The following is a 16955-nucleotide window of genomic DNA, read 5'->3' on the forward strand; positions in this document are numbered from 1 at the left end:
GTATATACATATAATTATAATGCACCGGTCGTCACTCACAAAAAAAGGCGATTTGATTTTACCGACCAAAACGTGTATTACAAATAGTTCGTATGTCAATCTATTACGAATAGTTCTATATTCATCCTATCCTAAGACTATTTCAAAACGGATCCAGAGCCCCTGTTAATTTGTGCACGAGGTCTACATGTACATGTACACGTACGTACAATAGAACTATGGCTATCACGACTTACCCGTCACAACTACGTACATGTACACTGTACACGTATTACCTACGTGTGCTGCACATGTACCTGCTACTAGTCCCGCTATTTCACATATTTAAGTAAACAAGTTGAAATCTATCCGTTTCATAAAATGTTTGATGATTGAACTGGTTTCAACGACGTCTAAACCTAACATTAATTGCTAATGCTTCAAATATTGATGAGTTTATTATGCATCGTTTCTATGGACGCTCAAGGACAATACTATTGATTGATTTTTTCTATACATGTACAAAATTTGAAGTACTTTCACAGACGCTTTAGCTTAAGGATTATTTTCAGTGGTAATAATTACCTATAATTCCATCAAAAAGGAGTTTCCGGGGCCGCAACGTTGACCGTCCGAGGTCAGAATCACCGTAATCTCACATTTAACATCCCATAATATGAAGGCGATGATATTTTCAGATTACATAGTGTATTTTGAGTAGTTTCTTTAAATTCTATATCTGTAATCTTCAGCAGCATTACATATATATACCGGTATATCTATTTGATTTAGATAAACAATCATCCAATGTGCTTCTCCAGGATCATGATCATAACGTTACGATAAACGTAAATGAAACGTAAAGTCATAATGTTACACATTTGTAAGTAACGTCGCGAATTTTCGTTTGAGTAGGGTAAAGTAAAATCGCGATAATTTTGTTTCAAGAAAACCAATTTTCAAATCTAAAGCTGATTTGTAAAGGTATTTGTCTGTGGCATTAACACACTGTATTTTCATGAAGTTATAATCTTAACTGATATATATATATTCCAGCTCTGAATACATAAAAACGTTAATTTTTAACGAAAAACATCGCATATGTTTTTCATTTGAGAAAATTTTCTTTAAAATAATAAAATAAAGACATATGAATAACATCTTTTTCTTGCTTGCAATCTAAGCTTTTCAGTGATATATGTCATTTCAACACTGCAATATCTCATATTTACTTTCCGAGCGGTTTTTTCACGAATAACGCTGGCAAATTGAACGGCATTTTCGGCACTTTTTAACGGACGTTTTTTTGACGGAAACTTACAGCGCACTAATTCATTCTAGCAAACCAACTTGTGAAATTTATATGAACATAAAATAGAGAAATCACTGATTCCGTTGATATAAATATTCCGTTTCTACGAGGAATATAAAGGTTAATGTGACGCCTTTGAACTTGGTAGATGACGTTATCAAAGTCATATCGGTACAAATGTTCCGATGCGAACGGGAAGGTGTTAAAGATTCTCCCTAAAAAAAAAAAAAAAAAAAAAATTATTTACTATATAACATTTGAATAACATTGTATATATTCTACTCTAATTATCCTTTGATAAAGATATACTTGGAGTATTTTGTTGAGCATGGTTGTTTTGATACTGTTACTTTGTTTTATTCTATATACAGCATACACATATCTTATTAAAAGTATATATACATGTGTATATTTTCAATTATTTTCAGGAAATTTAACAGTATTGAGAGCAATGACAAGTGTATATATATACACATGGACTGTTGGTCATTGTCTGTCAATATCTGAGTAACATTTGGTCTAACTAGTAATATAACATGTTCTTGTATTAAAATAATAGCTGTATTTATATTATGTGTGTTGTGTGAATGGAGTATGCAAAAGAGTTATCTCCCTTTATCTATTGTAAAATTTCATTTCAAAACTTAAGTATAATATCTATAATTGATGTAAGTTTAAACTATTACTTTTGCCACCATTGGAGAGAATTTATATAGGCTTTGCCTGTTATTTAATCCATTTGACTTGTAACATCTTTGTCAATAAAATTTGTTGAAATGAGATATACACTGTCGAGGAGCGTCGCCCATCATCTTTAACATATATTCTATTAAAAGAATTTCAAACATAAATCATTTGAATTTACACATCAAGGTTGTCCATGTGTTGCATCATGTAAGACTCATCCTCGTAGTCTGACAAGTTGTACGATTCTGTGTCCTCATCGCTTTCACTCAACTCCATTTCAGAAATGTTTTCACCAGTAGATGTAAAGAGTTCTTCTAATTTTAACATTGGGCATTCTTCACATGTACATGTAGAGGCACAAATGTCACAACAATTATGTTTCTCACTGGCACTGGTTTCCTGGACATGTCCATCCCTATCAAACACTGATACTAAGGCTGACCTTCTGCAGTCTTTTGTTTTCAATATATCCTTGACATAACCATCTGCCTGTCTAATGTTGTACTGGTTAAACAGGATCAAAGCCACAGAGTTTTCCCCATCTCTTCCTGCTCTACCTATCTTCTGTACTAAGTCAATAATTGTCTTTGATCCACCATACAAAACAACACTATGGCATTTTACGACATCTATTCCCATTCCAAGAGCATCTGTACATATAATGACTTTGAGGGGACTCTCTTCCTTTTGGAGCTCGCACAGTATATTGTCCTTGGAGAATTTTGTGCACTCAGAATGGTACATGCCAATAACAGATGTACAATCTGGTAGTTCATCAATCAGATAGGAGTAGAGTTTTGAGGAATCTGTTATTGAATTACAGTATATCAAAGTTTTTGGGAAGTTTTGACCCATGTCAGCGACTCCATCCGTAATCCAAAGCATGGCCTCTTCAATGTCATTCACCACCTTAGCTGCCACTATTTTAATGTTCTCCTTGTTCGGTGAAATCATAATTTCATTTGGATTTAGGTTTAGAAATTTTGTAACTCTGTTTCGGATTTTAACCGTGCACGTCGCACTTAATGCTAACAGTGTCGCATTTGGACATAATGGGCGCAATTCTCCCAAGTAAGAAAACCATTTCCGAAATGCTGTTTTCTGTGAAACGTCTTCGTCTTCTCCCCTACAAATAATTTAAAAAAAACCACTATGTCATTATACAATTGTTAATTCAAACATTTAATCAGGATACAGTGGCATTACTGGTATGTGAAATATATAGAAGTGAGATTTGACAAGTTTAGATACAGGTTTACAAAAATATAAACTAGAAATATTTTTACATGACAGACACAAAGATGGCTACATTGTAACTTTTACCTTTCAGCTCGTTAATACCTGAATTAAAGACTTTTGATTTAATTACACAATTATGCAGTAAATTTAAACATGTTTCTTTTAATTGTAATATTTTCGAAATGATTCTAATGAAATGCATACATAATAAATGCTGTAAATGAATATCAAATATAAATTGGAAGATTAAATATTTGAACATACCAAGTTGCAATTGTGTGAAACTTATCGATTACAATGAGATCAACATCTAGCTTTCTAAGACTTTCTCTCCAATCTTGGTCTCCAACAAGAACTTCAGGAGAAGCATATATCAGATCGACTTCACCATCTCTTATTTTAACATCTGTCGCTGTGCTTGATCCTGTTGAAGAAACAAAAACAACAAATATAATTGAGAACTTTGATGTTGTTATTATTACTGAAATTAACGAAAACTTATGTTGATATATAACGATCTTCCCCTTCTGATGTGTTCTGTTCTTACATAGGATAGACAAGTTTGATCTAATTTACATTACAACTGAAACATGTTTACATTGTTTAATGATGCATGTTTATATCTAGAAAAGTATAATGCCTTTGTACATAACATGCCTTTATAATCTGTATTGAGATTTGTTTCTACTGAAAGCTTTCAAATCGCTCTAACTCGTATCAGACATGGAATATTAGTTTATTATGAAGAGTTATTGAATTATGTAGGTCTAAATTCATTGTGAAAACCCTACCGTAGTGCCCTAATGTTACATAATGATAATATATATAACATGTCATAAGAAAATATAACCAACGTGTATTACAATTTTTTCGTTAGGGGAGGGGCCATGGTCATTAACTATATAAATAACACAACAAAAAACTTTTTTATACCTGCATAAGCAGCACGGAACTCCGGAATCTCCGACATTTTCTGCACCTGGTCCTGCATCAAGGCAATGAGAGGACAACACACGACGACTTTCTTCGCTGGCGATCGCCTATTTAGCATTACACTATACAACTGGAAAGGCAACGATTTCCCATATCCCGTAGGAAGAACAGCCATGCAGTCTTTTTTATCTTCTTCAAGGCATTTTAATATTGTCTCCTGCTCCGGTTTTAACGTGTCAACATGAAATAGATGTAAAGTTTCTTTCAACTGAACGGAGGCCGCCATTTTTCAAGCGTACCCGAGAAGCAGGAGAGAGCGATGATTTCATTGGCCCATATTCGAACTAAATTCGTATTTTGATTGGCTATCATTTAATGCGATTATTGTATGCATATTGACCCCTGACGTGACCCGCAATGGGATGTGTTTAGATCTTCTACGAGCGGACGGTACGGAGAGCGACATAGAAGTTCTAATTTTAATTAGATTGAGTATGGGGTAGTATGTGGTAGTATGGGGTAGTATGTGGTAGTATGGGGTAGTATGGGGTAGTATGTGGTAGTATGGGGTAGTATGAGGTAAATCAACGCGCCCGTCAAAATGCATAGATGTATGTTATAGTTTGCTAGACTGTTATTAGCTGAAATGTTAACCATGTAATTCTCGCTTTGTCCTGGGACTGTTTGGTTTGTTGGACCAGCTAGTGTCATGAGCAGGTTGGGCACATGTAAATTTATTGCTATTATAGCGATATATAGCTATAATAGCTATTTATAACTATACAAAACTGACGATAGACAACATTTTTGAAGATAAAAATGCTTGCGCTCAAAACCGACTCCTGATACTTGCAGGGAATGTGGATAAGGATAATTTGAACACTATGCAACCACTTTTCGTTCGAAACAATAGAGCAATAATTAACTTAACTAGAAATTGTCACCGGGACAATTTGACGGGCTTTTCACCTAAAACGTATTCCGGTCAAGGTCATTTGTATTAACAAACTTGACAATCATTTATTTCAGCATCCTGCATGCGTAATATAAGATCTCTAGGCCTTCCAGAATTTGAGAAGTAGTCATTTGGATATTTTATATTTTTTGGCCCCTGTGACCTTGAATATAGGCCAAGGTCAATCATATTGAATAACTTGGTAGGCATTTATGTCAGCATGCTTCATGCCTAATATTAGGTGTCTAGGCCTTCTAGAATTTCAAAAGAAGATTTGTTAATGATTTTGCTGAAAAATTGCACTTTTGAACTTTGACCCTTATTTACAATCGAAAGTTTACGTATAACAGAAAAGTGGTAATAAAGTTAATTGTTTCACTTTCAATTCTACATAACATATCCAAAAATGAAAGAAATTGGCCGTGTGGTTAACGAGCTATGGATGTCTCAATGAGCTGTATTTTCACTGGATAATTTCCATAGCTCTAAAATCACAAGCACTCTGTGACTTTGGATGAAGGTCAAGCTCGTTTGTTTTTTTCAAACCTGATAGACAACTACCTAAGCATACTTCATGCGCAATATCAAGCCTCTATACCATGTATACCTTGAAAAGAAGTTGTTTTCGTGATTTTCACCGAAAACGGCGAATTTGCATTATGAGTCAATGATCAACCGGAAGTTGACATTTTAGAGAAAAATGTACAATTACAAAGTTTCTCAGTATGATACTCTATATCACATATATAAAAAATCAAAGGAATTGGCTCAGTGGTTAACGAATTATGGCTGTCTATGTTAAACCGGAAGTGACGTCATTGCGGCCATATTTGAATTTGAATCAACATCATATTAACAAGAATTGGTCACGGTGACAAGTGGTAGATCTTGTGTGAGTTTGGGCTTATTCGGACTGGTGGAATCAGAGAAGATGTTTAAAATATAATTGTTGAAATTTGCAAAAAAAATCTTACTTAAATATTAATTACGTCATAAAAGATTAATTAGTAGACCAATTTTAAGTTGAACACATCAGAATCTTCAGAATGACATACTGCATAAATGCAATGCAAAGAGTTGGGAAAATATGAATAATTAAAAAAAATCTAAAAATAGTCACTTTTGGTAAACTTTGACCTCTAGCGAGCTTTTTTAACGAGACATATTTTGTGGAAACATGTAATGGGTAGAAGTTAGATATGTTCATTCCCTACAATAAAATACTTTCAGATTTGAAACAGCTTTCATACCTTTTGAGTTATAGCAGTTTTTGTGTTTTTAGGTTTTACGTCATGGCGGCCATTTTGGAATTTTTGACCTACTTCATTTTGTTCATGGAACCCCTTCAGATACATATTATAAAGAAACTGAAATCATTTTTATCTTATGTCTTACCGTTTGACCAATAGAGCGTTCACAAAAACAGGAAGAAGAATAATAATAAGAATAATAATAAGAACTATAAATTGTCACCGGGACAATTTGACGGGCTTTTCACCTAAAAGCTACTCCGTTCAAGGTCATTCATAGCACACTAACAAACTTGACAGCCATTTATTTCAGCATCCTGCAGGCCCAATATAAGGTATCTAGGCCTTTCAGAATTTCAGGAGAAGTCATTTGGATATTTTAGATTTTTTGGCCCCTGTGACATTTAACATTGGTCAATGTTAATCATATTGTAGGCATTTACGTCAGCATGCTACATGCCTAATATTAGATGTCTAGGCCTTCTAGAATTTCAAAAGAGGATTTGTTAATGATTTTGTCAAAAAATTGCACTTTTGAACTTTGACCCTTATTTCCAAACGAAAGTTCCCGTATAACAGAAGTGTGGTATGTAAGTTAATTGTTTCTCTTTCAATTCTACATAACATATCCAAAAATCAAAGAAATTGTCTGTGTGGTTAACGAGCTACGGCTGTCTCAATGAGCTGTATTTTCACTGGATCATTTTCATAGCTCTAAAATCACAAGCACTCTGTGACCTGGGATGAAGGTCAAGCTCGTTTATTTTTTCAAACATGATAGTCAACTACCTAAGCATACTTCAAGCTCAATATCAAGCCTCTATACCATGTAGAACTTGACAAGAAGTTGTTTTCGTGATTTTCACCGAAAACGGCGAATTTGCATTATGAGTCAATGATCAACCGGAAGTTGACATTTTAGTGAAAAATGTACAATTACAAAGTTTCTCAGTATGCCATTCTACATAACATATTAAAAAATGAAAGGAATTGGCTCAGTGGTTAACGAGTTATGGATGTCTAGGTTAAACCGGAAGTGACGTCATTGCGGCCATATTTGAATTTGAATCCACACCATATTAACAAGAATTGGTCACACGGTGATAAGTGGAATATCTTGTGTGAGTTTGGGTTTAATCGGACTGGTGAAATCAGAGGAGATGTTTAAAATATAATTGTCGAAATTTGCAAAAAAGTCTTAGTTAAATATTAATTACGTCATAAAAAATTATTTAGTGGACCAATTTTTAATTTGAAGACACCAAAACCTTTAGAATGAGATACTGCATCGATTTAATGAAAAAAGTTTGGAAAAAATTGAATAATGAAAAAATTGTAAAAATAGTCACTTTTGGTAAACTTTGACCTAATAGCGAGCTTTTTAACGAGACATATTTTGTGGAAACATGTCATGGGTAAAAGTTAGATATGTTCATTCCCTACAATAAAATACCTTCAGATTTGCAATAGCTTTCATACTTTTTGAGTTATAGCATTTTTTGTGTTTTAAGGTTTTACGTCATGGCGGCCATTTTGGATTTTTTGACCTACTTAATTTTGTTCATGGATCACCTTCAGATGTTTGGTTTAAACATACTGAAATCATTTTTATCCTATGTCTTACCGTTTGACCGATAGAGCGTTCACAAAAACAGAAAGAAGAATAATAATAATAATAATAAGAACTAGAAATTGTCACCGGGACAATTTGACGGGCTTTTCACCTAAAAGCTACTTCGTTCAAGGTCATTTATAAAACACTCGGTAGCGCTTAGTTTCAACGTACAATTGTACCAAAAGTCCAATACCAGGTCTTAGGCCTTTCAGAACTTTACAATAAGTCATTTGAAGACTTTAGGATTGTTAGCCCGAGTGCCCTTTGATATAGGTCAAGGTCAATCACATTAACAAACTTGGTAGGCATTTATGTCAGCATGCTTCATGCTTAATATTAGGTCTCTAGGCCTTCTAGAAATTGAGAAGAAGATTTTTTAATGATTTTGTCGAAAAATTGCATTTTTGAACTTTGTCCTTATTTCCAACCAGAAGTTGTGACAGAAAAGTTGTAACAGAATTGTTTCATTTTTTTATTCTACATAACATATCCAAAAATGAAAGAATTGGCTGTGTGGTTAACGAGCTACGGCTGTCTCAATTTGAATTTTCACAGGATTATTTTCATAGCTCTACAATAACACGCCAAGGCTGTGACCTTGGATGAAGGTCATGGGCTCGTTTATTTTTTCAAACCTGATAGTCACCTACCTAAGCTTAATTCATGCAAATATCAAGCCTCTATACCATGTAGAACTTGACAAGAAGTTGTTTTTGTGATTTTCACTGAAAACGGCGATTTTGCATTATGAGTCAATCAATGATCAACCGGAAGTTGACATTTTAGAGAAAAATGTACAATTACAAAGGTTCTCAGTATGCTATTCTACATCAACATATAAAAAAATGAAAGAAATTGGCTCAGTGGTTAACGAGTTATGGCTATCTTCGTTAAACCGGAAGTGACGTCATCGCGGCCATATCTGAATTTGAATCAACCCATATTAACAAGAACTAGTCACGGTGATAAGTGGAAATCTTGTGTGAGTTTGGGCTTGATCGGACTGGTGAATCAGAGGAGAAGTTGTTTAAAATATAATTGTCGAAATTTGCAAAAAATTCTTAGTTAAATATTAAATACGTCATAAAAAATTATTTAGTGAATCAATTTTAAGTTTGAAGACATTAAAATCTTCAAAATGGCATACTGCAATCGATGTAATGTAAAAAAATGACGAAAATTGAATAATAAAAAATTTCTAAAAATAGTCACTTTTTTGTAAACTTTAACCTCTAGCGAGCTTTTAACGAGACATTTTTTGTGGAAACATGTCATGAGTAAAAGTTAGATATGTTCATTCCCTACAATAAAATACTTCAGATTTACAATAGCTTTCATATTTTTTGAGTTAGAGCAGTTTTTGTGTTTTTAGGTTTTACGTCATGGCGGCCATTTTGGATTTTTTGACCTACTTCATTTTGTTCATTGGATCACCTTTAAATGTTTGATTTTTAAACATACTGTAATCATTTTTATCCTATGTCTTACCGTTTGACCGATACAGCGTTCACAAAAACTAAATAATAAAGAATAATAACAGGAAGAAGAATAAGAAATAAGAATTAACTAGGTCTTGTCGACCAAAAGTGAAAAGCCCTAACTAGAAATTGTTGGGACAAATTTGACGGGCTTTTCACCTAAAGCTACTTCGTTCATGGTCATTTATAAAACACTCGGTAACGCTTAGTTTCAACGTACAATTGGTACAAAAGTCCAATACCAGGTCTTAGGCCTTTCAGAACTTTAACAATAAGTCATTTGAAGACTTTAGGATTGTTAGCCTGAGTGCCCTTTGATATTGGTCAAGGGTCAATCACATTAACAAACTTGGTAGGACTATTTATGTCATCATGCTTCATGCTTAATATTAGGTCTCTAGGCCTTCTAGAAATTGAGAAAGATTTTTTTTAATGATTTTGTCGAAAAATTGCATTTTTGAACTTTGTCCCTTATTTCCTAACGCAGGAAGTTAGACGTTTTTAACAGAAAAATGATACAAAACTAATTGTTTCATTTTTGATTCAACATAACATATCCAAAAATGAATAGTAATTGGTGCTTGTGTTGTTAACGAGCTACTACGGCTGTCTCAATGAGCTGAATTTTCACTAGAGATTTTTTTTACATAACTCTACAATCACACGCACTCTGTGGGACCTGTGGATGCACTTGTGCAAGCTCGTCTTAGTGTGTTTTTCAACACCTTGAGATACGATCCAACTACCTACAGCTGTACTTCATGCTAATGCATACTGAAGGCCTCTTATATTAATGTATTGAACATGAGGATGAAGATTTTTTTTTTCGGTGATTTTCACCGAATATGACGAATTTCCACCTATGATGTCAATAAACATATGAGATACACTACGAGCGAAAGGAAGTTGACATTTTAGAGAAAAATGTACAATTAACAGAAGTTTCTGCAGCATGCCTTTTCTTCAAAACATATAATAAAAGCATCAAATGGACATTGGGCTTCAGGGAGGTTTTAACGAGGTAGTTGGAATGTCTCAGGTTTAAAAAACGGAATAAGTGCCGTCATTGCGGCCATATTTGAATTTGAATCAACACCATATTAAACAAGAATTGGTCACGGTGATAATAAGTGGAAGGATTTGTAGTGCGTTTGGTTTGATTCGCACTGGTGGAATCAGAGGAGATGTTTTTTAAAATATAATTGTCGAAATTTGAAAAAAAAATCTTAGTTAAATATTAATTACGTCAATAAAAAAATTATGAATTAGTGGACTAATTTTTTAATTTGAAGACATCAAAGCCTTCAAGAATGAGATACTGCATATCGATGCAATTGAAAAAAAGTTGGGGAAAAAATGAATAATAAAAAAAATTCTAAAAAATAGTCACTTTTTTTGTGAAACTTTGACCTAATAGCGAGCTTTTTAACAAGACATATTTATGTGGAAACATGTCATGGGTAAAAAGTTAGATATGTTCATTCCCCCTACAATAAAATACCTTCAGATTTGCAATAGCTTTCATATTTTTTGAGTATTAAAGCAGTTTTTTTGTGGTTTTAAGGTTTTACGTCATGGCGGCCATTTTGGAATTTTTGACCTACTTAATTTTGTTCATGGAACACCTTCAGATGTTTGGTTTAAAACATACTGAAATCATTTTTAACCTATGTGTTACCGTTTGACCGAGAGAGCGTTCACAAAAAACAGGAAGAAGAATAAATAAGAATAACTAGAAATTTGTCACCGGGACAATTTACGTCATGGCGGCCAATGGAAGTTCAAGGAACCTTTAAATGTTTGAAACATATGTAATCATTTTATCTATGTCTTACAATAGGTCGTTCACCAAAAAGTGAAGAAGATAATAATAATAATAATAAGAATAAGAAAACTTAACGAAAACAATAGGTCTGTTTCACCAAAAAATGTGAAAAGCCCTAATAATAAGAAACTAGAAATTGTTCACCGGGACAATTTGACGGGGCTTTTCACCTAAAAGCTACTTCGTTCAAGGTCATTTATAAAAATACTCGGTAACGCTTAGTTTCAACGTACCAATTGTAAAAAGTCCAATACCAGGTCATAGGCCTTTCAGAACTTTACAATAAGTCATTTGAAGATTTTAGGATTGTTAGCCGAGTGCTCTTTGATATAGGTCAAGGTCAATCACATTCACAAACTTGGTAGGCATTTATGTCAGCACTGCTTCATGCTTTAATGATTTGGTCTCTAGGCCTTCTAGAAATTGAGAAGAAGATTTTTTAATGATTTTGTCGAATAAAAAATTGCATTTTTGAAACTTTGTCCCTTATTTCCCAACCGGAAGTTGACGTTTTTTACAGAAAAGTTGTAAGCAAAATGAATTGTTTTCATTTTTAATTCTACATAACATATCCAAAAATGAACAGTTAATTGGCTTTGTGGTTAACGAGCTACCGTCTGTCTCAATGAGCTGAATTTTACACAGGATTATTTTCCATAACTCTACAATCACACCGCTCACATCTGTGACCTTGGATGAAGGTCAGGATCGTTTTATTTTTTCAAACCTGAATAGTCCAACCTACCTAAGCATAATTTCATGCACAATATCAAGCCTCTAATACCCATGTAGAACTTGACAAGAAGTTGTTTTTGGTGAATTTTCCACTGAAAACGGCGAATTATGCATTATGAGTCAATGATCAACCGGAACGTTGACCAACTTTTAGATAAAAATGTACAATTACCAAAGTTTCTCAGTATGCAATTCTACATCACATTTAATAACAAAATGAAAGAAATTGGCTCAGTGGTTTAACGAGTTATGGCTTGTCTTCGTTAAACCGGTATAAGAGTGACGGTCCATCGCGGCCATATCTGAATTTGAATCAACCCCATTATTATACTACAGAACTAGGTCACGGTGATAAGTGGAAAATCTTGTGTGAGGTTTGGGCTTGATCGGACTGGTTGAATCAGAGAAGTTGTTTTTAAAAATATAATTTGTCGAAAATTTGCAAAAAAATTCTTAGTTAACTATCTAAATACGTCTATAAAAAATTAATATAGTGAAATCTATTTTAAGTTTGAAGACATTTAAAATCTTCAAAATGGCAGTTACTGCAATCGATTCTTGTATATGTAAAAAAATGACGAAAATTTGAGATAATAATAAAATTCTAAAATAATAGTCCACTTTTTTTGTAAACATCTTTAACCTCTAGCGAGCTTTTTAACGAGACATGTTTTTGGTGAAACATGTCATGAGTAAAAGTTAGGATATGTTCATGACCCTTCTATAAAAAATACCTTCCAGATTTACAATAGCTTTCATTATTTTTGAGTGTTAGAGCAATTTTTTGTGTTTTTAGGTTTTTACGTCAATGGCGGGGCCATTTTCGGATTTTTTGACCTACCTTTCATTTTGTTCCATGGAATCAACCTTTTGCAAATGTTTTTGATTTAAAACATCCTGTAATTCATTTTTATCCTATGTCTTGACGTTTGATCCGATTACAGCGTTCACACAAAAACAGGAAGAAGAATAATAATAAGATAATATATGAATAGATACTTAACGAAAACAATAGGTCTTTTCACCAAAGTGAAATAAGCCCTAACTAGGAAATTGTCAACGGGACAATTTGAACGGGCTTTTCAGCCTAAAAAGTCTACTGTCGTTTCAAGGTCAATTTATAAAACACATGGTAGGGCCTTAGTTTCCAGAACGTACCACAAAAGGTCCAATAACCAGGTCATAGGCCCCCTTTCAGAACTTTACAATAAGTCATTTGAAGATTTTAGGATTGTATAGCACCGAAAGTGCGCCTTTGATATAGGTCAAGGTCAATCACAATTAACAAACTTGGTAGGCATTTATGTCAGAATGCTTCATGCTAATTATTTGGTCTCTAGGCCTTCTAGAAATTGAGAAGAAGATTTTTTAAATGATTTTGGACGAAAAATTGCATTTATGAAGAACTTTTGTCCCTTATTTCCCAACAGGAAGTTGACGGTTTTTACCAGAAAAGTTGTAGCAAAATGAATTGTTTCATTTTTAATTACATTACATAACATATCCCAAAAATGAAAAAGTAATTGGCTAGGTTTGTGGTTAACGAGCTACGGCTGTCTCAATGATCCTGAATTTTCACAGGATTATTTTCATAGCTCTACAATCACACGCACTCTGTGACCTTGGATGAAGGTCAGGCTCGTTTATTTTTTTCAAACCTGATAGTCAACACCTACCTAAGCATAATTCATGCACAATATCAAGCCTCTATACCATGTAGAACTTGACAAGAAGTTTGTTTTTGTGATTTTCACTGAAAACGTGCGAATTTGCATTTTTTATGAGTCAATGATCAACCGGAAGTTGACACTTTAGAGAAAAAATGTACAATTACAAAGTTTCTCAGTATGCAATTCTACATCACATATAAACAAAATGAAAGAAATTGGCTCAGTGGTTAACGAGTTATGGGCTGTCTTCGTGTAAAAACCGGAAGTGACGTCATCGCGGGGCCATATCTGAATTTGAAATCAACCCCCATATTAACAAGAAACTGTGTCACGGTGATAAGTAGGAAAAAAATCTTGTGTGAGTTTGGGCTTTGAATCGGACTCTGGTTGAATCAGAGAAGTTGTTATTTTAAAATATAATTGTCAGAAATGTTGCTATAAAAATTCTTAGTATAAATTATTAAATACGTCATAAAAAATTAATTTAGTGAATCTATTTTTAAGTCTTGAAGACATTAAGAATCTTTCAAAATGGCATACTGCATCGAATGTAATGTAAAAAATGACGGGAAAATTGAATATTAAAGAAATTTCTAAAAAATAGTCAATTATATTTGTAAACTTTAACCGTCTAGCGAAGCTTTTTAACGAGACTATTTTTTTGTCGGTAAACATGTCATGAGTAAACGTTAGATAATGTTTCATTCCCTTAACAATAAAATTCCTTCAGATTTAACAATTAGGCTTCTCTATATTTTTTGAGTAAGGTTAGAGCCAGCTTTTTGTGTTTTTAAGGTTTTTAACGTACCAATGGCGGCCTTTTTTGGATTTTTTGACCTTACTTCATTTTGTTCAAGGAATCACACTTTAAATAGTTTTGATTTAAACATACAGTTATCATTTTTTATCCTATGTTTCTTTATCGTTTGACGATACAGCGTTCACTAAATAAAGGAAGAGAAGAATAAGAATCAGGAATTATAATAAGAATAAGAATACTTTACGGAAATCAATAGGGTCTTTGTCACCAATAAAAAAGGTGATAAAGCCCTAATATTAAGAACTAGAAATATGTGTACCGGGAACAAATTTGACGGGCTTTTCTCACCCCTAAAGCTACTCCGTTCAAGGTCCATTCATTAACATTACTCGTATATACGCTTAGTTTCAACATACCTAAATGTCCATTACCAGGTCATAGCCTTTTCAGAACTTTACATTATGTCAATTTGAGAGATTTTAGGATTGATAGCCCGAGTTGCTCCTCTGATACTAGGGACAGGTTCATTCAATCACATTCACATACTTGAGTAGGCATTTACTTGTCAGCATGCTTCATGGCATAATATTTGGTCCTTCTATAGCCTTCTAGAAATTGAGAAGAAGAGAATTTTTAATGATTTTGTCGAGAAAACATTGCATTTTTGAACTTTGCTACCCTTATTTCCACCCGGACGTTGAACTTTTACAGAAAAAGTTGTAGCACAACGGAAATGTTTCAATTTGGATTCTACATAAACCCTATCCAAAAACTGAAAGTAATTGGGATTTGGTGGTTACACGTGCTCGACGGCCTTTCTCAATGACGGCGGTAATTTTCCACGCAGGATTTATTTTCATAATAACTCTACAATCACATCGCCCCCCCCACACCTTTGTGACCTTGGATGGAGGTTCCAAGCTAGTTTATTTTTTCAAACCTGTTAGTCAACTACCTATGCATAATTCATGCATCAACATGATCGCCTCATTTACCATGTAGATCTTGAGAAGACAAGTTTTTTTCGTGATTTTCGACACCGAAAACGGCGAATTATGCACTATGAGTCCCAACTAAACAACCGGAAAGTTGACATTTAGAGAAAAAAATGAACAATTACCAAAGTTTCTCAAGTATGCAATTCTACACAACATGTATAACAAACTGAAAGAAATTGGGCTCAGTGGTTAGAGAGTTATGACTGTCCCTTCGTTTTAAACCGGATGTGGACGTCATCGCGGCCATAATCTGAATTTGGAATCATCACCATAATAAACAAGAAATTATTCACGGTAATCAGTGGGAAAGATCTTGTGGTGAGTTTGGGCTTGAGATAGGACTGGTGGAATCAGAGGAGTTGTTTAAAAATATTTAAAGTCCGAAATTCCTGCAAAAATATTCTTAGTTAAATATTTAATATACGTCATAAAAAAATTAGATTAGTTGAATCCAATATGAAGTTTGAAGACATCCAAACCTTCAAAATGACATACCGAAATCGATGTATATGTAAAAAAAAGTTGGTCGAAAAAATGATTAATAAAAAAATTATCTAAAAATAGTCAACTTTTTGGTAAACTTTAACACTAATATCGAGCTTTTTAACGAGACATTATTTAGTGGCGAAAAATGTCGATGAGGCAAAGTTCGATTTTTTTGTTCAAAATTTCCCTACAAATAAACATACCTTCAGATTTGAAAAAGACTTTCATTATTTTTTTGAAGTTAGAGCATTTTGTTGTGTTTTTTTGGTTTTACGTCATGGCGGCCCATTTTGGAGTTTTTGACTTACTTAATTATGTTCGTGGAACACCTTCAACACATGTTTGATTTTAAACATCCTGTAACTCATTTTTATCCCTATGTGTCTTAACACCAATTTGTGGACCGATACAGCGTTCACAAAATCAGGAAGAAGAAGAAGAATAGAATAATAATAAGAATAAGCAACTTAACGAAAACAATAGGTCTCTTTCACCAAAAAGTGAAAAGCCCTAATTATAAGAACTAGAAATTGTTTAACGGGACAATATTGACGGGACTTTTCACCTAAAAGCTACTTGCGTTCAAGGTCCTTTTTAACAATACCTCGGTTAACGCTTAGTTTCCACGTAACCAAAGTCCAATTACCAGGTCATAGGCCTTTCAGAACTTTTTAACAATAAAGTCCATTTGAAGATTTTGAGGATTAGGATTGTGTTAGCCGAGTGCTCATTGATATAGGTCAAGGTGCAATCACATTAGCAAACTTGGTAGGCATTTATGTCAGCATGCTTCATCGCTTTAATTATTTGGTCATCTTGAGCCTTCTAGAAATTGAGAAGAAGAAGGATTTTAATCATTGTGTCGGATACTTGCATTTTTAGATCTTTGTCCACTTATTTACCAACCGGATGTTGACGTTTTAAAACAGAAAAAGTTGTCTGCAAAATGAATTGTTTTCATTTTTGATTCTACAATAACATCATCCATAAAATGAAAGTAATCTGGCTTTTGTTGGGTTAAACGGCGCTTACG

General features: G+C 33.7%; 2 protein-coding genes across 5 annotated transcripts in view; both read right to left on the minus strand.

Moving 5' to 3' along the window:
• Positions 1-16955, minus strand: part of LOC138331040 (aspartate--tRNA ligase, mitochondrial-like) — a 669399-nt gene that overhangs the window by 141935 nt on the left and 510509 nt on the right. The gene's annotated exons all lie outside the window — the stretch shown is intronic.
• Positions 1709-4436, minus strand: LOC138330998 (bifunctional 3'-5' exonuclease/ATP-dependent helicase WRN-like). Its single transcript, XM_069278460.1, has 3 exons — positions 4151-4436; positions 3482-3641; positions 1709-3104 (listed from the first exon to the last, which is right to left on the minus strand). The coding sequence occupies exons 1-3, from the start codon at positions 4434-4436 to the stop codon at positions 2153-2155; spliced, it is 1398 nt and encodes a 465-aa protein (XP_069134561.1). The 3' UTR covers positions 1709-2152.

The sequence above is a fragment of the Argopecten irradians genome, chromosome 9, assembly GCF_041381155.1.
Source record: "Argopecten irradians isolate NY chromosome 9, Ai_NY, whole genome shotgun sequence".
NCBI lineage: Eukaryota > Metazoa > Mollusca > Bivalvia > Pectinida > Pectinidae > Argopecten > Argopecten irradians.